Source organism: Genypterus blacodes, unplaced genomic scaffold (assembly GCF_046128005.1).
Source record: "Genypterus blacodes isolate CSIRO-AG114 ecotype Tasmania unplaced genomic scaffold, CSIRO-AGI_Gbla_v1 ptg000036l_1, whole genome shotgun sequence".
NCBI lineage: Eukaryota > Metazoa > Chordata > Actinopteri > Ophidiiformes > Ophidiidae > Genypterus > Genypterus blacodes.
The window spans coordinates 1,894,563-1,919,564 of NW_027466849.1; the positions used below are offsets into that span (position 1 = coordinate 1,894,563).

Below are 25,002 nucleotides of genomic sequence, written 5' to 3' on the forward strand. Positions count from 1 at the left end.
GAAAATTCAACATGAAAATATAAATAAACTGTGAAAAAAGACTCATAATCATAATATCCCTTGCAAGAAGAAACCAGCCCTGCAGTCATCTTTACATCCCTACATGAAGCTTGCCAGTCAGTCATCCATCCAGCACACAGCAGATAGTCCCTGAGGAGCTACCCTGCTTTCTTCTCCCTGTGAAAAAGCAAAAACTCTGGACTGCAGAACTGGGACTGCAACTGGAGATAAAGAACTGAGGCATGACGGCAAACAAAGCCCCACACAAAAATCTCTCAAAGATGCAAAGTAATGCTTAAAGTAAAAGTTAGATTTTAGTCAGCAGAAACCACTGACTGCATTTTACCTTGACAACTGCTGAAGTAAGAGTGTAAAGTCTGTGTGCGTCGCTGCTTTCAAAGGCACAATGCAACACGTGTCACCCAATCAGATCGTTCTAGACAATGGCTTCAGCTAAAAGGTGTTGAAGACTGTTGAATAACGCTCAGAAAATGGCAAAAAGAAATCGAAAGCGAAAACTGTTTGTCCAATAAACAAAGACTGAAGAGTGTGGTGCATGTAAACGAGAGTATGTGCAAGTCAAACACAGCCAAGCTCTCTGCAGGCCTCACCTAACATGACTTGTGTTTTGACTTGACTTGCATTTGAAGAACTCCTCAGCTGCTGAAAAATTCATGAATCTGAATAAAACATTCATGATTCGGTAGGAGCCTTTCCTTCTCCTTTCCTGAGAATATAACCTGAGAAAAAAAGAAAAAAAAACCTGTGTGATCTATGCATTGACATGCTGTCACTTATGTAATGAGACGATGGCGAGTTCACCTCCTAATGTATCCTCTCTTCACAGAGTTCCATCATGAGTCATTAGAATGAGTGCACTGAATTATTATCTCATTATCACTGTAAATAAGAGTGCAGGCACACGCAGGCGGCATCCTCGCATGGAAATCAAGCTCATCCATCTGTCGTGGAGTCATTGTCAGTTAAAGGACCACAGCGCACAGGCCTGATGCTCAATCCAGCTGCAGCTATATGACAAGTTGGTTAGATTAAAGCACTTCCCTTTGATTTTCCCCATGGGCTCCAACATTTGCATGCTATATCCCTGGCACACATACAAACACATACAGACATACACACAAGCACATTCTGTTAAAGCTGCAGTGAGACCATGGACCACCGTTTACCCCTGTGCATATTGTCATCATGTCTGCGTGTGTGTGTGTGTGTGTGTGTGTGTGTGTGTGTGTGTGTGTGGGTGTGTGTGTGTGTGTGTGTGTGTGTGTGTGTGTGTGTGTGTGTGTGTGTGTGTGTGTGTGTGGTATAGAATAAGATTAGTAGCAGTTGATGGTATTTTAACTGCATGAATCTGAATTTGTTATCCTCATATTGAGCAGCTAAATCAACCATAATTATATTTCTTGAATAAATGACCTATAACCCATTTTTTTAAAGATTGATTTGAAAATTAATCCAATAGATCGAAATCAAAAGTAATTAATAGAGTATTTCAAAATAACGAATATTTGGTTATGGGCAATGGTGGCAAAAACGACCAAACAACACAGAGAGATTCGAACCCAAGACCTTCTTTCTGCGAGGCAACAGCACCAATCACCATTGCAATCAGAGAGTAGATATATGGGAATAATAATGTAGTAAGAGAAGTGAAGAAATTAAAAACGGGGTTCGAGGTCAATCTCCTGAATGAGAAATAGTGATGGAGAGGGAGAGACAGACAAAAGAACAACCAAACAACCTTGGCCAACGAGCAGCAGCAGTGAGCTGTGCTTTGACAGCATGACCTGTGCTTTTTCATGAATGAAATGAAAGACATACACAAAGACATATAATTTAACGCAATGATTGTTCAAGCAGGAAATATAGCTTTTGCTATGTAGCTTTTGCTATATTTCCTCCTTGAACAATCATCGCATTAAATTAAACATCTTACCATGAGTCGTCGTAGAACTTTTTTCCCCCGTTCCAATTCAGTTCCGATTCAGCAAGCAGCACAAGCATAAGGGATTCAAATTTATGCTTCTCAACTACAGTCTATCTCTCAGTGGACACTAATCTCTTTACATATTGTGTGGATTTGTGTGTGTGTGTGTGTGTATGTGTGTGTGTGTGTGTGTGTGTGTGTGTGTGTGTGTGTGTGTGTGTGTGTGTGTGTGTGTGTTTGTGTGTTGCTGTTGACAACTCTCTTAGCTGAGATCCTCTGCGTAATCTGGTCCACCCCTCACAGCTCAAAACAATCTCACCTCCGCTGTGGGCAGATTTTAACTGCTTCCAGCCGTGCACACACACTCACACACACACACACACGCACAAACACAAAAACAGACACGACACACATAGAGAACATTGATGCACACAGGGGAAGTTGGTGGAATCTAAATGTGGGCTAATTTAGTGGAGCTCTGAGTGCTTTGAGGTGCTGTATCAGTATCTGTCAGGCCCACTGCTGGGAGTTTGCCTTGCTCTTGGGGCCATGCAACTCCGCAGCCAAGGCCCCTGTTGAGATCCAGAAGAGCTCCAACAGAGATCCACCCCCCTAAACACACACACAGATAGTGTATCGCCACACAGTACCATTTAATTGCCTTCTCAGTCTGACAAAGAGCCAAGTACTAGATCATCTGCGAGGGACGGCACCAGCCTGCAGGCTCACAGTGATAAAGAAGTACTGAGATCATCATTTACTTCAAACCCTTAAAGGTCTGAGGTCTTAGAGGTGCTTGGACCCAAACTATATAAATCTTGTTGCACTGAGCTCATTTTGTCTCTCTGCATTAAACACAATATTTTGTTTTCAGGAGAAGTTGGCCTTTCAATCTTGTCAAATCACAATTCTGCAATTATGTTAACGTAAGTATGCCAAACATGCAAAAAATTCAGATCTTTGCAGGGACAAAGATATTTTCAACACAAATGCAGGTGTTTTGAGCTGAAAACCAGCTACATATACCTCATGGAATATTCTGTGAAAATGAAGCCCCTGTGCCTTTAACATGCATGCACAGGCTGGCTGTTGAACATAGCTGCTGCACCGGGATGGCTTTATTCAGTTATTCAAAGGATTTTATCAAGACTTGCTGTCATCCAGCCACAATGCAAGGCCACCTAATGGGTTTGAGTCAGGTAAAAGACCGTTAGGAAATTGAAGAAGAACCCTGGACTTTACAGAAGACTCCGTAAATTCAGTGTTGTATTTCCCTAACATCGAGGAACACAAAAGACACACAAAATCATGCTGCTGCAGTGGAGCCCGAGACTGTGTTCTGGAAAAATGTGTTATAGTTTGCTCTGGGAAGCTAAACTAACATGTGTTGGTAGGCCAGTGTTGAGGCTGTGTAGTGTTTTTGCCATATGTCAAGGTCCTGGCTCCTTTTTGTGTGGGGTTTGCATGCTGTCCGTGTTTGAGTCGGTTTTCTCAGGGCGCCACACTTATGACAGCCCACTACTCAAACCCTGTGATGGTCACTTCCCCTGAATTTGACCATTCATTGACCAATCATTCTCCCCAGGCAAAAGCTGACAGCCTCAGACACACTGTTTACCTCCATCCGTTTGAAAAAAGGAGAGGGAAAAAGCTTTGGTGAGGGAACAAACAAGTGAAGCGGTGTGAGCAGCATGATGAGCAGCACTGGGAGATTAGATCAGGACGGGGGGGGGGGCACACAGGGAGATAATACAGCCAAAGGTCACCCAAGGGCGCCATGCTGCTCTTCCAGAAAACATCTGTGTCACGGCTCAGCAGCTGCATGGCAAACACCTGCAGCCATCATACATAAAATTGTACATACTGACATCACCACATACCAAACACACACTCTCACACACACACTCACACACACGTACAGCAACAACACAACAGTAAAGTAAAGGCACCCCTAGTGAAGAACAGTAGGGTTTAGTTCCACTGACGAGTAAAGGAAGGAAGGAATAACAAATAAATGAAAGGAATTATGAAAGGAAAGACAGGACGAGGCACAAGAAACAAATTAAAGTAATATGTAATGAAGGAAGAAAGAAAGAGAGACAGAGAGATAGAATGAAAAATGAAAGAATGGAATGAATGGATGGAAAAATAAGGCACCAGGTTGTTTCCAATGTTTCCATGTGTTTTGCATTTTTTTCGCATTTTCTGCTGTTTCCATTCATCATTGAAATGCAGCCATATGACAGCAAACTTCACCTTAGACTGATAGAACCGCCACACCTCCAATAGGAGCTGAGCCCTGGATACATAAACATTCAGTGCAGCGGCTATACTACAAGCTTTGAAAAAGGAGCTTGGAGGGAGTAAGAACCTGTAGTCCTGCCCTCGGGAGTGTATCTCAGTCCTTTAGTCCATTTCTTGGATGTCCAAACAAATCCTCCACATCTTCTCAAGCCAAACAAGAAGAAGAATGATAAAGAATGATTCCCGTTTCTGTTTTTTGTCATGAGATGATCACAATATCAGCCAAGCAATGCATCAGCTAGCTCTAAAAACTGGATCACAAGCAAGAGCAAGCAAATAACTTAGACTGTTATATTTGCTATGTGCTGTGGATAATACTTATTGTCATTGTCACTGACTATACCTAAAATGAATCATGTAGATTTTGCATATCATGATGGTACGTCTATTGGCATCAGCAGGCTGTGACCTCCAACATCCAATGGATTGTTTGTAGCTAAGTGTGAAGTGTCGAGGTGGAGCTGAACTTGAATGCTTGAATACAATTAACAGTTTCAGTTAACCAGCCATGATGCAGTCTGACCAGTCAGAATGTCAGTAGCTCTGTCAGTAGCTCTTGTATTTGTTCTTCAAGTAATCTACAAGCAAAATGCCATTAAACTTAATACTTTCATGTAATCAACAGGAGTCCACCACTTTCAGAGTAAACAAGAGGTGGTTCGTAATTGCTGTATGAGTCAATGCTTCCCATTGATGTCATACACACCACAACGTCATAGTCTGACACCTTTACATGAATAAATCGGTTCACAATTGCATAATCTAGATCTGTTGCAATCTCATGGAGGTGTATACAAAAAAAAAGGCATGTAGATTCAGTGATTGACCAAAAGAATCAGCCTTGGATGTCAGTTGGGAACTTGGAGTAGAGCCACTGCTCCTTCGCATTGAAAATAGGCAGCTGATCTAATCAGGATGCTACTTGGCTGCCTCCCTAGAGGTGTTCCAAGCACATCCAACCGGGAGGAGACCATTGGGCACATCCAGCATACACTGGAGAGACTATATATCACATCTAGCCTAGAAACATCCTCAGAAAAGAGACATCCAGGATATTTTGCTTACCATGCTATGTCCACGACCCAGACCCAGATAAGAGATGGTAAATATATAATATATATAAAACAGATGGGCAAGCAAGGAACACTGTAAACCTATGAACTTTAATCTTTTCTGCATCATTCAAGAACATCCAATACATATCTTGCACATTACATATTTTCATCATACTGTGTATACATTGTGCAGAACAGCCAGCTTCATCTGTTTGATTTCAGTTTGGTGAAATTGAAAACACTGAAAACAGAGGAGGCGGGAAGACAAACAACACAACACCTCCCTCCTTCTCTTGTCTGAGCAACCCAGGGAGGAAGCAACTCATCAAGCACAGAGGAGCGGGAATGCAAACTAGCTGCCGTGCACCGAGCGATATCTCTCTGCATACTCCCAACACATGTCACCAAGTCATTATTCACACCAGACTCCATTTGGAGGGGAGGCTCCTAAGTCTAGTGACTCCAACTGTGTCTAGGCTGATTAGGAAGTCAAAAACAATGAATTATTAAAATAAATGGCACTCCAGATGGTTCCCTTATCGTCAAGACAAATGCTATCTTCTTCCAAGCATGGAGATAGGAGCAGACACAAAGTTGAAAGATCTCTCTGTGGATGTGATACATTACACTGTAAAATTCTGCAATGAGAGACAAAAAATATTCTTTCACTTAGTGGTGTTCAGTTTTTGAAGGCAGACCACCCACGGACGCAGTGGGATCCTTCACTCAATCGGAGTTTGGGGAGGATCTGAGGTTTAGCCTGCATTCTCTCAACACACAATGTTGATAGGACCATCTGCTGTAAAAAAGAAACTTGGACTAACTTTATGAAGAAAGGCTAAATGTGCCCTTACATTGACGAGGAAGATTGACATGGCATGAAATCAACTTATAAAATATTAGGTTTTTGTATGATGCACGTTTTTGTTTGACATGCTCACACAAGAATGATTGCAGAATTGTGACTAAAAATACACTTGATGAAACCTCAGGCACATTTCATCCAACATTTGCAAGGGATAGCAAACTCAACATGATTTGAATATTCTGCACTGTGTATGAGGCCAATCAATAAGCACGGCAGGCCTGATACCATCAGAAACATTTACCCAAATGCCATCACAATACAAACAATAGAAATAAATGCTGTGTGTCCTTTTTAACTTCATTGCAATTGGAAATGAAACATGCACTTGCGCTTTTGAAGTGGGACTAAACAGCCTGTTTTCACTCAGTGTGCATAGGGATGTAAGAGAGTAGGAGTGGATCAGTGTGTTTTTAGAATAGGCTCCTGAATGAAGATAACCACATGTGAAGCTGTGTGTACCTGTAAAGACTTCGCATAAAGGCAATGTTGGTGTGATGCTGGCATGTACTTCACATCCTGATCTCTGTAAGAAGGTTGCTTCAGTAGTTAACAACCTCAAGCTAAACTCATGAAGTACTCAGGCTTAATGAGACCACACTCTCTTCATCACAGTCTGTCTGTGCTCAGTGCCAAGCTTCGCCTGACAAACAGCACTGAACAACATGAAAAGCTCCTGTCAGGAAGAGCAGCAGCATCTTGAACTGTGCTTCGGTTTGCCTCCCTATCTTGAAAAACCCGACAAAGAACAAAATGTCTGGCCTTGTGAGGAAGCCGATTGTCTTATTTCATTGCAGCGTACTTTGATCCTTCGCTGGAGGATTTTGTTTGTACCTACATCAGCAGGTACAAGCAGTGGCATTTTCGTGCTTTGATGAATATGCAAACACCACCATTGCTGTGCTTGTTTCTGTTGTTACCTTCTGACTGTCCAATGAAGGAAAGGCCTACATCTTGCTCCTCAAAGGTCTGCAGTGTGGTTAAACCATATTTAATACTGCGTACTAGAATAATTGTGTTCTGCAAATACCATGAACAAAGGCAAAATTTGGATAGATTTGTGAACTGTCTGCACACACATACACACTTTTTCTTTTGGGCTGGTACTAGGAGTGCTCTGGTACTTCACACTGTCAGCTTCTCCTGCTGACGTCTGAGGAAGAAGCTAAAAAATAAAATGCCAATATCAAAAGCACCTGAAGGAATAGCAAACTTCTCAAGCTTCACTAAGAAAATTCCTTCTCACTGTGTGTTCCTCTGTTTGATTTTTGGACTTGTTGCTTTGCCTCCAACATGAGTCCGTCTCTGTCTATACTCTATGCTTATTGGAAGATTCCCAAAATCAAATGACCTCATCGTGAAGACTTCCCAGGTTAAACTGGCTTAACCACTACAAATCTTAATTAGATTTCCAATGAGAGTGTTTCATCTAAACTTGGATCAGACAACCTTCTAAGTTTGAAAGGTCTAACTACGTTAACATGAAATCAGCCAACTGACTACGCTGCTGTGAAAATTGGCATGGACATTCATGCTCTCCTGAAGTTGCTTCTGACAGATTTCATTGATGCTAAGACCTTTGCTTTGGTGCCACCATCAGGTCAAACATTCCATTTGAGCAAAACTTTAGTCCATTACAAGAGATATAAAGCATTCCTGGATATCCCTATGGGATGAGATCTACTGAGCATGCTCAGTGGGTAGAGCTTCCGCTTGGGAACCGGAGGGTCGCCGGTTCGAGTCCCTGCCGAGGTGCCCCTGAGCAAGGCACCGAACTCTCAATTGCTCCCCCCTCTGTAATGGGTGGTAATGTAATGTAAGTCGCTTTGGATAAAAGTATCTGCCAAATGATCGTAATGTAATGTAATGTAATGCTCCCATCAGAACATATTTATCCCGAGTTGAAATTTACGTGCAACAGTTGCAGTAGGAGATCGAAAGATCTGAGATCATGAACCTTGATTTTAATGACACAATCATTTTTCCCTCAGAGGATCCTTTAGGACAGGGGTCGCCAACACGTCGCTCGCAAGCTACCGGTAGCTCCCGACCCGGTACTGAGTAGCTCACCTAAGGTTCAAAGAATACGTACATTTGACAACAGCAGACTGAATGCATGTGAAGTTCAGGTGTTATGGGAACTACAGGGAATTCCCTGAATTACAGGGAATGTAAAGGAAAATTGTGATTGTGATATGTGGACAGACATAAAATGTGAAATATGAAAGGTATAGTATTGGTAAAATAGTAAAATAAGTAACTAATGATATAAAGAAAATAATAACATTGTTTTGTTTTCTATGAGATGAATATGATGTATGAGTGTGAGCTTGACACTGAAAATGTATACAGAAATACTGAATTGTTGGATATCAACATTTTGTAAATGTTCACACAAAAGACTCTTATTCAGCTGGTTTAAGTGGAGAATCAGCCATGTGGATAAAGGTTACAATAATGTAAAACATGAGTAGCTCACGGACACTTTTATTTTGTCAAAGTAGCTCTCAGAGACAAAAAGGTTGGAGACCACTGCTTTAGGACAAACTTTTCAAGTTCTGTAAATGGCAAATGTGTATGTTGTTTGATCCATGTAAAATACTTACAGTCTTGTCACTATGCATTTTGTTAATCTATTTATGAGGTGCAAAAGAGTTAAATGTAATTGTACATATGGCGAAATGAGTGTAGCTATGTGCAGGGACAGTTTAAAAAGCAATGTTATGTTCCTGTCGTTTGATGACCTCACAAAGAGTTTGAACATCGTTTCCCCTGGAATTATTCAATAGATTTTGAAAGCGTTTCACAAGACCACAAGGCTGGTGAAACTTTCAGAACCCCTGAGGCAATGTGGTATTTCATTTGAACTTCAAACATGAAAATCAGCAAGATTGGTTTGGCAAGGTGTTCACATGGCAACAGAGATATGCTCGGTATTTGCTCCAACATGTTATATGCTCAGACATTTGCAGTGACACCTTTGCCTTCCAACTGCCACAGTTGCATCTTGTTTGTGTACGGTGAATTACCAGCAAGATTCAGCCATGATGACTGTCACTGTTGTCTTGGTAACCAGCTTTTTGGTGTTGACAGCTAATCCATGATATACCATGAACAAATCAGGGAATCATCCCAGTGCTGCTAAATCCCCCAACATATTCGCACTATAAGCCTTTGCTGCAGATTTCAGCTTGAATGCTGGATACATTTTCACAAAATGTTGTTACAAGAATTCTGCTCAACAGATTTGAAGTGTCATTACATTTAAAATATGCAGCGCAAAGAAATCTCCATAAAGTATTTCTTTCATGTAGTATTGATTGAATGATATCCTGATGACTTGATTTCACTGACAGCAGTGGTGTTTAGAGTAGTGATATCATGTTAAGTAATAATGCACCAAACATCAATTTATAAAAAAATGTTTATGCAAGATATGAGTATTTTAATATTTGCCTTATTCTTGCACTTTAGAGATTGTGATCCCTGAAATGGGCAAATTTTTTTCTTACTCTCTGGTCAGCCTACACTATTTGACAGAAAATCCCATGAAACAAATCAATACCACTTTCAAATACCAATTAAAAGCCTCATAATCTGCTATAGATGTTGCTTGATAAGAGTTTTTGTTCCTGGTGAGGAAAAATTAGACTGTATCATCCTTAAGCATGATTAAGTGACTTTTCATGAGTTATGGTTTTGCTGTCCAGGCAGATTGAAATGGCAAGCAAGGTTCAATCATTACATTACATTACATTACGATCATTTGGCAGACGCTTTTATCCAAAGCGACTTACATTACCACCCTTTGCAGAGGGGGGAGCAATTGAGGGTTCGGTGCCTTGCTCAGGGGCACCTCGGCAGGGGCTCGAACCGGCAACCCTCCGGTTCCCAAGCGGAAGCTCTACCCACTGGGCCACTGCCTTCCTAGTGCCTTCCTTCAATCAAACCACTGATAAAATTTCTAATTATTTTCTTTGTGTCTTAATTTTCCATTTTGTATGTTAATAAAGTTACAGCTAATAACATTTTATTCATCTGCCACAACATGTCCAATCACAACCAAAATGTAATTAGTTGTATCCAGTGAAGATGGAACAAATTCCAATTCCAATCTCTGATAGGTTATGAAGTCACCATAGTGAAAGTGAATGCAATTACAGTGTGACGCCGATACCATCGAAACAAAGACAATGGCTCACGACAGGACAAAGCAGGCCTAATTATTTCAGAGTTCTGATGGAGGAAGGACAAAGGTGCACAAGGCTCAGTCTTGCACCTTCCTCGAACAGTTTCAGACAGCGAAAAACAGACAAGAGTTTAATTGCTCAGCGCTGAGGTTACTCTGCTAATTTCCAGCTATGCGGTGGAGGGTTTGGAGGTGAGCATGAGCGCTGGTAGATGGCATTTCTGTGGGTTTGATAATGAGCCAGACTTAAGAGAGATGGAGCCTTGACTGGATGATACTGCACCACTGCAATCATCTTGCAGGCAAGTCAGAACCACCTCACACTGTTCATGATAGAGATTTGTGTCGGAAACATCAAAGCAGTTTGCCGCCGTTTTAAAATAGAATCAATAAGTCGTTAAGCATCCCAGCCTGCCTCTCTGCAGGAGTTCCATGTCCGTGAGCTGCAAAATGTGTATGCATGTTGTTAAAGTCCTGTTTACTGTTGGTGTGTGTGTGTGTGTGTGTGTGTGTGTGTGTGTGTGTGTGTGTGTGTGCGCATGAGACACATAACATTCAGAAATATTTTCTACAGCTACTACGGTTCAATTCTATCGCCAGGATACATTCTGACTAATTTATCATGGAGGTCTGTTTGTGCTACAGCATTGCACTCTGGGGAACGTTGATAGGTGAACATTTAAGTATAATTATTATTATTACCATTCCAACATTTGCTACCAGCTACTACCATCTACTAACAGATCCAATAGCAGTTTAAGAAGCATGAAGCGTGACGCTACACATAATGCTAGCCAGGCTAAGCTACAGTATTAATCCTGTGGGGTGTGAAGTCACAATCTTGCTTTAATTGCCACTGCCAAGGAGGTTTAGCCCACATCTCTTGGTTTTAACAAAACTTTCCATCCTTAGTTGTTGGTGGATGTCAGTGGGCTGTTTGGGAACATTTGACAAACATAAATGGCATAAATATTAAAACATGTGCATTATTTCTACCTTGCACACCCTACATTTTGTTTGTGTAGGTCCGAACACAGCAATTGTACACTGTGGGACAAACATGAGCCAATCCCATATCAGCCGTGGATCTATTCATCCACTGACTGACCTAGAACCAGGGAGGGTGGAAGGTGGTTAACACTAAACTACAAACTAGGTAAAGTTTGTTTCACATACAACCCTCAGACGATATTGTGCCACATTTAAAGCAGCAGTGTGTCAGATGAGGAAATTGAGGTCGCAATTCCCCATTTTTTGCCAAAAAGCTTTTTTTCCCCCAATCAGATAATGCTCTAAGCTTACATCTTGGTCATTGGCAGTTACAGCTATAATCAGTCTCATAACGTGCTAAATTCTGATAATATACAGACTGAAACTTGAGATAAGAGTAAATCTTGGTCAGAGATTCATCTGTAATTCAATAATCCCATGTATCATCATTTCAAACATGTTGGCCCTTAATAGTTCCTGAATGTCTGAGGAGATAAGGTTTTGATTAATCACAATGCTTGCGTGTGACATAGATCTTTTGAAGTAATTTACCAACTTATATGACACTTTGTATCGTTCCCTTGAGACGGGGGTGCTCTGAACCAAATATGTGGTTTTGTAGGTCTGAAGGAATGAGGGGTATGTCCCGGCCATAGGGGGGTTGCGTTGATGGAATCACATTTCCCACAGCCAGTTGGAGGCACTTGAGTCTGCCTATCGCTCATCTACCCCAGCCTTTAATTTGACAGCAGGGGGGCAATAGAGACACGTCTGGCCCTTTGAAAGATATCGCCCTTGTGAATAATGAATAATTCAGATGGAATAATTCTGCTGCCGTTCCTGTGAGGTGGGACCAGTGTCTCGCCTCCTCCAGCAGTAGGACAGCCAGGAAACTCATACATAAAAGATGAAAGGTTTGATAGCCTTCGTCAGATTCAGCGGCTGGGACTGTGCGGCACAGACTTTAACAGTCATAGCCTGGCTCAGGCGATCGCAGCCTGTGAACTGCCCAGCCGCTCGGGCCTGCATGGAGCTTTCCCCCGTAATATCTGTGCCATATACAGACCTGCGCTGCAGTCAGAGGGGGCGGGGCGGGGCGGCAGGGGGAAGAGGTATAAATAGCAACAACAGAAATGCAGGAGAGAACAAGACCTCGCAGAAACCTCTCACTTCTCTCTGAACCTGCTGGAAAGGAAGGAAATTGTACTTGTCGGCGCAGAATTTCTGGTGTGCCATGAAGCTGAAGGCTGCAAATACCTCCATGAAGGAAGCACAAAAAAAGATCTTGTGAAAAATATTTCCATGTTAGACGACGTCAGGTTAGGGGGTCATGACATTCACTATTGATTTGTCAAGGTCACAGGGCAAGGTCAAAGCTCCAACCTAAAGCTAAGGTGCAGGTGCCGCATTCCTCGTCCGTCTCAGTAATTAATTTTCTGTGACATAGTTAAGAAATGACACCCTTTGTGTCTGCTCATGTGCATGTTAATTAAAACACTTGGAAATGTGATGAACCGCAACAAGAGCAGCAGCATTAAGATTCTGACTATGGTGAAACTGGGAAATTGGCACAGTAACAATTTTTCAAAAACAAATCTCAGGTTTTGATCAGGAGCACAAACTCCAGATAAAACTTGTAAAAGATAAATACATTCAGTTTGATAGAGTTTGCATAGCCATATGTTGTGAATCGCCACTAAATCGCCAGGTTGCCATTTGTGTTATAAAGTTGATTGCTTGTGACCTGAGAGGTTGTTGTTGCCGTGTCAGAGAGGCGGACAGATCAAAAAGGGGGTCATAGCGTAGTGTCTGTAGCCAACACCCACAAACACCTGTATAGAGGGAAATAGTTTAAACAAAATGTAATCTCATTGCAGGGCTGCTCCTCCGGATTGCATAAAATTGCACAGATGCTCACACTTTTCTGAAAATTTGATATAAATTGCATTCGTCCATATTCCAGTCATCACCTGTGTCTTCTCCTTCTCACCAAACAAGGGGCCGCCTACCCAGACTAATTTGCGTAGCGGTGTCTTGCATGGCACGGTATATTCGGCTCTCTCATTTTGCTTTTTCATCGTGTCACAGGCGGCTTAGTCTCATCTCGGAGCAGACAGAGTGGAGCCAAACCTTCTGCCTACCCACTCGTCTGACACAAACATGATAACATTTCAGCAGTGCACATCAAAGATTGGCATTGTCTCACTTCCCAGAATGGGAATAACATGCACGACGCTGATACGCTCAGAAGAAAGGAACGTGCGATTAATGTGGGTTTATCTGTCCATCAAATTAACCTTCTATCCTCCTAAGGGTCCTCCGGAGAAAAATCAGCGATACCAAAACAACATAATGGTAAAACATTTTGGTTCAAGGGCATTTGTCTTTGGATGTCAGCAAACTTTATCTGAGAGGAGACAGATGGAGGTGGGCATCAATTCAATCATGAACTGTATTACCACTGCGCGGTCGATGGAATGTAATGCTGTTGCTGCATACAGTAAATGAGCGCTAACTCTGATGGATATAGCTCTGGGTTGAGGAGGAAATCTGTCACAGAAGATTTCATGGAGGTTCAAACGCTGCTAAACCCATTGGACTAAATGGTTCTGTAATGGAAAATTGTGCAAACAGTGTAGGCAGTTTTTGTCCATTTATCATTTGTTCTTCTCGGTTAAACTTTTTAGATGATGTTACTGCTAAAACTGGGCTTCCTGACCTCTATGATGGATTCCTCTGAGTAACCATTCAGTGTCTATGCTCTGGAAAAGAAGCATTTGGAATTTGATAAAGAGGAATTGACATCAAAACTTGACATTTACCGTTGAGCTTTTTGACAACAGAGCCTTTCTCTTCGCTGAAACTGAATTTACAGTCCATCTGCTTCAACTCAAAGAGCAGAAAACTGTCGTTGGGGAAAAGGTTGGCTTCTGGCTTTTGTTTCCTGTATATTTATAACCCATGTTTATATTTGTAACCTCCTAAGCCATTTTGATAAGAGACCGGCACAACAAGAGAGGTCAAAAGAGCCAGCATCCCTGTTGGTGTGGGGTCAGAATGAGCTAAACAACTTTAAAGATACTATCCTCAAAAATGTCTTATCATCAGATGCCTCTGCTGCTCTCTGTTCTTACATGGATCTGAGTTGGTGATGTGCATTTATGAGGATTTGTTGCAACATAACAAATATGTGCACGTTTGGAATAATTTTTCAACATTTTTCTAGGAGTGTAATGTTACAAATATCTTTATCAAAGCCTCAACAGTAACAATTGTATGACCAGCACTGAAACACTAACATGTCCCGTTGGTTTCCCAGCATGCACTTGCTGTAAAAATTTGAGGGGAGAAAAGAAGACAAATCCATGCAGCCAGCCGGTCATGCCTGCAGCACTATGAAATGCTTGTCGCTCGCCTTGTTTTTGCTTAGACGATAAACAGTTTCCTTTGTTCAGGATGTTGCCTCTTGATGATTCTGTAGACAAATAATGCTGCTGTTAACATTCAGCGGCAAGTGTCAAGGTAACGACATGCTCAATGACGCAGACACAATGAGGACCTGAAAAAGTACAGTGCACAAACTGCTAAATCTACCAGCTACTGTTCATGCTAGACACATGAAGAATGAATCAGTCACTGGCACTTACAACCTGAGCTTATAAGAGACTGAACGTCACCACTTTAAAAACAGGCCGAGAAGTGCAGAGGATGACATTTTGATGAAGAACAAATGTATTTGCCTTTTACTAATCAGCGCACTCAGTTTTACCTCTAAAAATTAAATTTACCACCAATTACAGTCGAGTAAAGGCATTAAACCTGCAGTCAAATGATTTATGCCCCTTTTGGATCGAGGCACAAGCCCGGCTCAGTGTGCTGCCACATGAATGCAATATCCTGTCTTATTGTGACAACACACGCCCTGATGGCTGTGACAGAGATGATTGACAGGAGCACTCACACCATTAACAGATAATTAGGACTCCCCACTACAGAGTGCATTCACACACCGCAATCATCATAATCAGCTGTAATGGCCTCGCCCTGCCTCTATTCTAGCCGAAAAACTCCCGGGGATCCTTTTGTCCCGTCTGCAATTAGACACTATCATTATTACATCCCAGAGTGCTTACTTAGTCGAGACTGCTTTAACTGTAATAAGTAACGTCTATTTCAGTGGGTTTTGTGTGTGTGTGTGCGTGTGTGTGTGTCTCTTGGCCAAAAGAGGGTCTGTACAGGAATTGTTGTGTATTAATAATTTGACTAAATAGCTTAATTATGTTGCAGATGCTCTAGAATAAAGAAAAAAGAGCTGGAACAATGCAGCAGTTTAAACCCAATATTCATGCACTCAATCGCTGTGACGTGACGCCAAAATGTTCTGTTTGTGCCTCGGTTTTGCACAAATATGGTGCATAGTTGTAAATTCAAGCCATGGTAATCTTAACATACGGTAAAAATTTGAGGATTTATAAGTTTTGTCCCTCGTTCTTCTTCTTCCTTCATATTGGCCGCAGATGTCAGGAGACAAAGGCAGTGTGAAAAGGGCCTCGACCTTTCCTACAAATCTGCCTTTCTGACAGCTGTTGGACAGGAGGCGTGGACGTGTGGCCTTCACTTGTGAGGGTTTTTATGCACAGGTAATAATATATATTAACTTTTCACTTCACTTTGCTACTGTGATTTTGAAATAATCACAGAGGTGTGTTTGTTGATATTTGCTCTGATACTGAAGCTGTTTTTGGTGTCTTCACAAACTCTAAACCCGACCTCACACACTCACAGTCAACATTTTCCACTTTGTCACACAGCCACAGAAAAAACAAATCGTTGTTTCTGTGCTGAACCTTTTTACATTTTAGCACGTTACTGTTTATACTCTCACCTATAACTACGACTCTTGTGAATAGAAAATAGTTCTCTTTCAAATCTAAATTTTGATAAAGCAAAATGGGAATTTTCATTCATTATTTGCAATTCCCTTCAGTGAACACGGAACAATGTGAAGATAAACAAAGGAGAACCAAATGTGTTGTGAGAGTGAATATCTGCCTTGTGACTGGTTACCTGACAAAGGCTGCACCCTGCCCCTCATCCAACCTACGTTTGATTGAGTTTGGATAGTTTCCTTTCAGATAATAGTTAATCTGGCAGATTTGGGCGCTATTGTCGGCAGGAATATTCAATCTGTCTCTCTTTTCAGTCTTTGGAGTCAACATTTTTGCAATAGGAACACACCAAGGCAAGGATTTCACAATGTTGAGCTGCCACAATAACCGATGAGGCAACTGCAGCCTCCGGCAATCGGATCCAAGAAAAGATGCCGAACATGAGAACATTGACTGGCCTCTGAGGGACATCCTTCACCCTTTGTACACAGTGGAGAATTGAAGCCTCGCTTAAAGTTTCCACTCTCCAGGAGTTTTGTGACCTTAAAATGACACGTTTGCAGATTCAGCTCAGGGGGGATTAAAACTAAAGCTGTTTGGAAACATGAAGGGACTGCTGACATCCATCCAGGTCAGAGTGTCACTTATGCAAGTCATGAACTCACAGTTACAGGTGAAGTAGCAAAGTGCTTACTTACTCGCGGATGGGACTGAAGTGCATAGAGTACGACTTAGAGAAGACAAGCCAGCCAAGCTACTCGGACAAGGATGTATGTAGCTATCTAAACCAACACAAACACAGGCTATGCATCATAATGATGTCTGTGGTCTTTCCCACTTTCCTAGGCTTTTACTCAAGATTAAAGAATGCTGAATAACTCAAACGTGAGGAAAAGGCATTGGAATTGTATGTATGTTTGTTTGTATTGCATTGTATCAATGCCCTGCTCTCAATGAGCCTGACGAGCATCTTTGGTTGAATTCTTTAAGTGTAAATTTAGTTCCTTCAAACCCGTGAATCTTTTCCAGTATGAACTTTTCTCATGAATCCCACAAATTTGCTCTGATGATGATGAGAGCCATCTAATTGTTGTTGGTTAAGGGCAAATGACTTCCTACATTGCAGGCAGTTTGAAGCTGCTCCTTGATATTGTCAGTGCTGTGTGTGTGTGTGTCTGTATGTGTGTGTGTGTGTGTGTGTGTGTGTGTGTGTGTGTGTGTTGCTGTGCTGTATTGTAGTGTGTGTGTGTTGCTGTGCTGTGCTGTATTGTAGTGTGTGTTGCTGTGCTGTATTGTAGTGTGTGTGTGTGTGTGTGTGTGTGTTGCTGTGCTGTATTGTAGTGTGTGTGTGCTGCTGTGCTGTATTGTAGTATGTGTGTGTGTTGCTGTGCTGTATTGTAGTGTGTGTGTGTGTGTGTGTGTGTGTGTGTGTGTGTGTGTGTGTGTGTGTGTTGCTGTGCTGTATTGTAGTGTGTGTGTGCTGCTGTGCTGTATTGTAGTGTGTGTGTGTGTGTGTGTGTTGCTGTGCTGTATTGTAGTCAGTGTGTGTGCGTGTGCGTGTGAGTGTGTGTGTGTCTGAAAAATCTCTCTCTCTGGCACTCTATGATGGATTTCTCCCTGTTCTGTGTTGCTGCTCTGGACTGAAGCATTTGATCTTTAATTCAGAGGAGCTGACACCAAAATATAACATTTTGTTTCTTCTTGTAGACAGATGAAATTTTTCATTTTCTTTTCTTTTTGCTGGATGGATACATAATCAACGCTGCTTTTAGTCAATTGTCCCAAAACAAACCCAAAGACAAAAACAAATGCACAGTGCTCCTCAGTTGCGCTTAAGTGCTCAGAATAAAATGCTTCAGTGTTGATTTCTCCTTTAAAGTGAAAAGTATGAGGTTGGAAAAATAAGTTTTGATCCGAATTGACAAGAAGATCGATTGAACACTAATTAATGGCCGTTTTAGTGCTGAGGTCTGGAGCCAGATTGCAGAACTGTGTGTAATTGGCCTAAAAGGCAGATGAGAGGCAAGTTTATAGATCAGAGGGATATTAGGATCAAGGCAGCATTTTGTTTACCTGTTTAACTGTTTAACATTAACGACTGTGAGCAGCGGAATCCATCAGGGAAACAGGAATCCATACTGACCACAGAGAGTCGCCAAGAGTGGAGAGCAACGGCCGAGCCTCCCGTGTTTCAGGGGCGTTGTCATCATATCAGTGTTGTGGTTAAGACTGTCCATTCAACTCTCACAGTACTGCGTTGACTATTTACTGCAGTATTTACAATCACAGCTGTACCTTGACTTGTGTCTGTACAGGCGAGCTCTACTCTTTACGGAGGGTTTCACTTTCAGACGGACCCATAAGTCCAGAGCTGCCCTGAAAGTTGGTTAGACACACCCACCATGGTCTGTTTTCCCTCACTCTACACCACAGTGCAGCAGCAAGGAAGATTACATGTTTGTTTGTGCTTTGCTTTGCTATCTCCTCTGCCGTCACAGATGTATATTCAGTCAACCTACGCATTTTTGTGAGTTTGTTTGAGTGGGTGTTCTTCAAAAGCTTGTCCTGCCATATATATAGATATAGATATAGATATTTCACATCTTGGGGAGCGAGATTCACAGTGCAGAACTTGATTCCAGGCGATACTTCTGTGCTGTTTTTTGTTGAAAGTGTGTTTTTTGAAGACTGGTGTTACAAAGTTACAAAGGCTTACTGGGCGATAGTGTTGTGAATTGAAAAATGTGAATTAAAAAGGCTCAGATTTCAAGGGGGCAAAAAAAAATATTGCAACAAAAAAGCGTTATTTCTGTGTGACATCTAGTTTGGTTGTAATCTGTGGTCTATTCCCCATGTATGACAACATAATGACAGAGGACATAATGATTATTCATTCCCAGAGGGCTCCATGTTTGTAGGGTCTGTGTTTATCATGAGATGAGACATGCAACTCTTCTTTGTAGTATTTAACAGTACATTACATTACGATCATTTGGCAGACGCTTTTATCCAAAGCGACTTAGATTACATTACCACCCTTCGCAGAGGGGGGAGCCATTGAGGGTTCGGTGCCTTGCTCAGGGGCACCTACTGTTATTACCACCTACTGTATTGGAGGGTGCAGTCAGTAATGTACGGTAAACATGAGAGTGAAGCTGCGTTGAGGTGCATCTTCTGTTAGTCTATAAAATGTGAATAAATCCTCTTTGAAGTAGAAAGTTCAATATTTGCCTGTGAAATGTCATGGAGGAGAAGTAGAAGTAGAAGGTCCCTGAATAGGAACAAGTACAGTGAGTATAGTATTTTACTAAACGTACCTAATCATGTCCTACCTCTACAAAATAAATGCCAAAAATAAACTAAAAATAAAACACCCTTCCAAGAACTTTAAATATAAATCACCAGTGAGGCAGAGGGGGTTCTGGGTAATTAGGTTGACAATCTGGGCTCCAATGTAGGTTTAAAAAGTGGGTCAGGCACTCATCTGGACAAACATTCAGCGCCATCACATGTCACCGATGCAGTCGAAAAAAAGCATGAAATGTGAAAAAACGTGCAAATATTTCAGCAGCATGTTAGCTTCGGCTCCACAATCACTGCACAGTGGGAAATGATTCGATTTTGTGCTCCCTCAGGCATTCCACTTTAATAAATTCCAAAAGGTGGGACGACACTTCCTTAAAAAGGTCAAGCTGCAAATTGTTCTTGACTTCTGTTGCTAAAATTGCTCTGATGCTGATGGGTGTTATGTAAACCTGCAGAAATCCTTACCTTGGGTAATAATATACTAAGATACAATATATAATATAATATACCAATAATAATCAAAAACATTATATGAATCTCCAGCATAGATTTTTGATAATTACTGCTGACAAACGAACCAGCAAACTGACAGATGAATTTTACTTGGAAACACCAACACAAAAGACAACATTACCTACATCACAATCTCCAGAAAATGCATGAATCCCATAGACCAACGACCGACCACATCTAAGAGAATGTTGATCAATTAGCTCCACAAGTTGCTCAGGAATTAATTTTGGCAAACATATCAGAAGCAACAGAAAGGAAACAACATGCATTACCTTCAATTTGGACCAAACCATCCACAATAGTGTCATTTATCATATTAAAATGAATATGAAACCAAAGCAGCAGGAGTTTTCCTTTTAAAGTTGACAGTAGATGCGTGGAGGAGTAAACGGCTAAAAAAAACGGGGTCTGATAGGAAATGTGATTTCAATTAACGAGTCTGTCACTTGCGAGTATGATGTAAGACAACAATGTAAATAAATGTACTGTATGCTGTTTATCACTTTGCTTCTTCGTACACAGTAGAAAGAAAATAACACATTACATTAGAATATGTCATAAAATAATAATCATAGACTGTGCATCAGGGTTATCATCTATGGCAATTGACAACACAAACAACGCTGGATTTCGCTTTCACACATAGTTAATCAATTCAAGTACAACTGTTATCAGTATTGATCAAATCTAACTGATAACCATAGCTCTGTTCTGCTATTTCTTTTCCAACCATCATAAGCCATCTGCTGTTTGTCACTGGTTAACTGGGAGCGAGCCACACTGGAGGGAAAGGTCCCAATATCCATCCAAATGTACTGCCAGAGCTCTCTCGCTGCCTCGTATCACCATCCAAAACACTTTCAACATTTGAGAAAAAAAAGGGACCCTACATTCCCACGGGCCACTCAGGCTCTTTTGCTTCCCAGTTTTTTCACCCGCATTACAATATGCTGCTCCACAATGGATGCAATCAAACAGATGAAATATGATATTGAGCTCTGTGCAGAACATGATGGCGCGATGAGACGGTTAATCACAGACTGTTTACTGCTGGAGCCTCATAGAGCGTCGACTTCTGCACTCTTTAAGACCACTGCCCGCCAGATACTGCACGTTGGCCGCAGTGCTCAGTGGAGCCATCTGGGTTATGACGCAGTGAAACCAGCCTGAGTGTGTGAAATGTGTGTGTGTGTGTGTGTGTGGGTGGGTGTGAGTGTGTGTGTTAAATAGGTCAGAACGTGAACAACACTTGCAGGTCTGGTTTCTCCTTTGCCACCTCGCCAGATTATCACAATGTCAGGTTTGATACATAAGTTCAAGCGTTGGGTGTTTTTGAACATCAACTGCATGGATTTGCGCTCAGTCGGTTGACCTCTCTGTGATAGGCTCAGAAGTAATCAATCATCAATCAAAAATGAGGAAAGATGATAATCATGTCTCACATTTGATGTGAAATTTAACTCAACTAGTAACAATAGCTGCTATCAATGAAGTAGATCATGACATGTAGCCTAGAAGAGAAGAAGAGGAAAGTCTCCCAAAATAGAAATACTCCACCACCAGTACTTCCAAAGTTGTACTAAAGAATAGTAGTTGAGTAAAGTAAACTTCCCTCAGGTGTTGGCAGTTACTCTGGCCCAGTAAAAATGTGAGCTTGTCCTCTGAGGCCAGGAGCGACGAATATTGGACAGTCAGCCAAGAAGCCCTGCCTCATTCATTCAGAGCCAAACAGACACACACACACACAGACACACACATACTTGTTCTCCGATGTCACAGGTGTGAAGGTCCAACAGCACAGAGTTTGGATTTAAAGTTGCCTGCAGCATCTGAGAATTTTTATATTCTCCAAAACAGAAGAGAAATGTCTGAGTGTTGAGCGTTCCCATACAAAATTGGATGTTAGTCATGAAGGAAACGCATTGAAATAAACTTTTGGTCAAGCACTTAGCCATTCCTCACACTACGCTGGGGCAGATTGTAATGGAAATGTTAGCAGAGATAACATGGAACCACTATGTTACAAGAAGACTGTCTAAAAGCAAAAGTTACTGCAATGTGTTTGGTTGTTTCTTTGGTTACACTGCACCACGTTTCTACTGCTGCTTGTTGGAGGGACTGACATCGTCACAAGCTCCACATAGCAGCAGGAGAGTGACAGCAATCACTCCAGAGGCCAAACGCTACTACAATCTGATGGGCTCCTGTTATATATTCAAATTGCCAAATTGCGATTTTTGATTTGACTAAATTGGCACAAAACATAGTGACTCCTCCAATTTATTTTGTGGATCTCCCTCAGGTCGAGAACAAAGAATTACGATACCCCACCAAAAAACACTGAACACTGCGTGAATTCCACCCAAAAACCTTCATATCTCACACACTCACCATCCCCTGTATTTGGTGTGTAACTCTGGAATCTATCACTGCTTTTACATTTTCATTTAAATTTTGAAACCTAATTCACCTGACAAATTTTCTCGTTTGTTCTCCAACTCCAGTCAATCAGGATATCTGCCGCCCCTTTCTTGGAAACCATTTGACGGCATATAGGTCATGCTCACCTACAGGGTTAACAACACAGCATGTTCTGGCTCTCAGTACTGTGTTTATGTGACATTTTCCCCTTGTTTCTTATCACTATTGCTTCCCCAGTGGATGCAGCCACTTTGACATTTACATGCTATTTCTCAAAAAAAAAACACAGCTATGAAGATTCAAAAATATTTTGACTAAAGTTCAATACCAAAATGAGAAAACACTTTATTACAAGTAAATTGATTTTAAAATCAATGTCTAAATTTTAGACGCTGATTATAAAATCTGGACATTCTGCATTTAATACTTTTATAATTTCAATACCACTTTTAGACTCTTAAAGTATTCAAGTATTAAATGCAGAATGCAAGAATCACTGTTCTTGTTAATGCATCTGTGGAATTTTTATGTCATAGCTGATCCAACTTTTTGGTTGATAATAACTGCTCATTTGTCATCTTATGTACTCCAAAACTCTCGAAAAATGCTGATTATGTTTTATATCAAAATCTTTGTGCCTGACATTTCATTTTCAAGATTTATGGAGCAATATTTGGAAATTATATGACATTTCGATTTTGAAAATGTACGTTGAAAAATGTTGAAATCTGTTTTTGCAAATGAACTCCATAACATAAAGAAAATCAAAATGTTCAAAGTCACAGCCAGTCTGGGAAACTGCGATGGACGAAAAAAAGTTTTGTCCAGTACAAAGTCTCCAAAAATGGAAATATTCAAGTTGTGGCACCTCATCAGTGAACTTCAGCACAGTACACCACAGTACATCACAGTACTACTTCAGTGACTGCAGGCTGCTTTTTCTTGGCGGAGATGCTCTTCACACTGACACATACTAACCACCAGTTGTGTGTTAGAGATGACACGGTGTGTGTGTGTGTGTGTGTGTGTGTGTGTGTGTGTGTGTGTGTGTGTGTGTGTGTGTGTGTGTGTGTGTGTGTGTGTGTGTGTGTGTGTGTGTGTGTGTGCGCGCGCCCGAGCATCTGGACACATTAAATGTGGAGTAATTATGAGAGGAGGACCCCCGGAGTTTGCTCTTTCAGCGCGTCTCCGCTGACATCGTGTCCAAAAGGTGTGGCGCTGCGTGCACTGCTCACACTAACTACTGATGGAACATAGCGCGGGGGAGTGTGAGTGTGTGTGTGCCAATGTGCGTATAACCGCCACCTAACAAAGACATTTGTGAACTTGAGCAGCAGCGACGAGGAGCAGAGTGTCAGCATGCGTTGATTACCTCGGAACATGAAGGCTTTGCTGCCGTTGTGGAGCCCCGCCACTTGGGTAATTCCATATGTGGCATTTGCCAGGTCGAGTTCATTGATGATATCAATCTGGTAGTCTTGATCAGATCCCAAAGTCAGAGCTGGGGAGGAGAAATGAGGGTTATAGGCTGCCTGCTCAACCTGAAACAAAACAAACTCACCCAAATTACACTAGGTGCTTCGCATTTAACTGCTTGTGGTGAAAAGTCTCAGAGTTTTTAAATTATAATAAATAAAACGTGTCACATGTTTTGCTTTCGCCTCCCACCCCAGAGTTGCGGGCAGCGGCACCGAATTGTGCGGAATCTGCCCGTAGCTAACACCTGTGCTCTCTGGAGGTAAACGGTGCGCAGGAATGACTCTTCAAACTCATTCTGGTGACAAATTTGTAACAATTCGCCCACTAAAGTAAATAGAAAATAAGCTGCATTTCAAAATCAACAACCTCCCTCCCCCCAAAAAAAATTCTGACATTCTTGCGCTCAAGGTGCAAACTGGGGAGCGTAAAAACGTTAAGAAGCTGGTTTCAGCCCAAATAAAGCCGCTCCTGAAGGTGACAGTGTTCGCCGCCTCTCACTTACTTGCTTTGGTGAAAAAGAAAAAGGAAAACAAAGCCACGGAAATATCCATTTGTGTCGGAGTTGCTGTACAGAGTCCTCAGTCAGCCGCGCGCTCTGCTGTGTGTTCACACCAACCCGCTCCGGTCCGTCTGTCGCTGTACGCTCGCGCTCACCTCCCCTGGATGTGGAGGAGCGGAGCGGACCAACGCGCAAGGAACGGGGGTTTCCTCACCACGCGCGACTCACCGCTTTCACGCTTTTGGATGCGTCCGCTCGCTCACCGCCGGCCGCAGTGCTGACAGATGTCTGCGTTTACACAGGACATCAGTCAAACTCGACCCAAGAGGGAAAATAGAGGAGATCCGCCACCGTCAGCGTGTGCACACACCCCCCCCCCCCCCCCCGCTCAGACCGGAGTTATATCCCGCTCTGGAGGTGAGAAAGAGGCTTTTGTAGAGGAAAGTGGGAGACTGGAGGAGCTGGAAATTCTGTGTAACAGAGAGGAAGACAGATTATTCAAACAAGTGCAGCTCCCAAGAGGCAAATTGACGATGCAGCAGGTGAA

The 25,002-nt window shown here is 41.9% G+C and overlaps 1 protein-coding gene across 1 annotated transcript in view; it reads right to left on the bottom strand.

Moving 5' to 3' along the window:
• LOC142996066 (protein kinase C-binding protein NELL1-like) overlaps positions 1-24,507 on the bottom strand; it is a 188,051-nt gene extending 163,544 nt beyond the window's left edge. Inside the window, exons 1-2 of the mRNA XM_076146953.1 lie at positions 24,459-24,507; positions 23,850-23,978 (exon numbers count right to left, since the gene is read on the bottom strand). Of these exons, the coding sequence (XP_076003068.1) occupies positions 23,850-23,978; positions 24,459-24,507 (178 nt within the window). The remainder of the gene's footprint in view (positions 1-23,849; positions 23,979-24,458) is intronic.
• Positions 24,508-25,002: the final 495 nt, after the last annotated feature.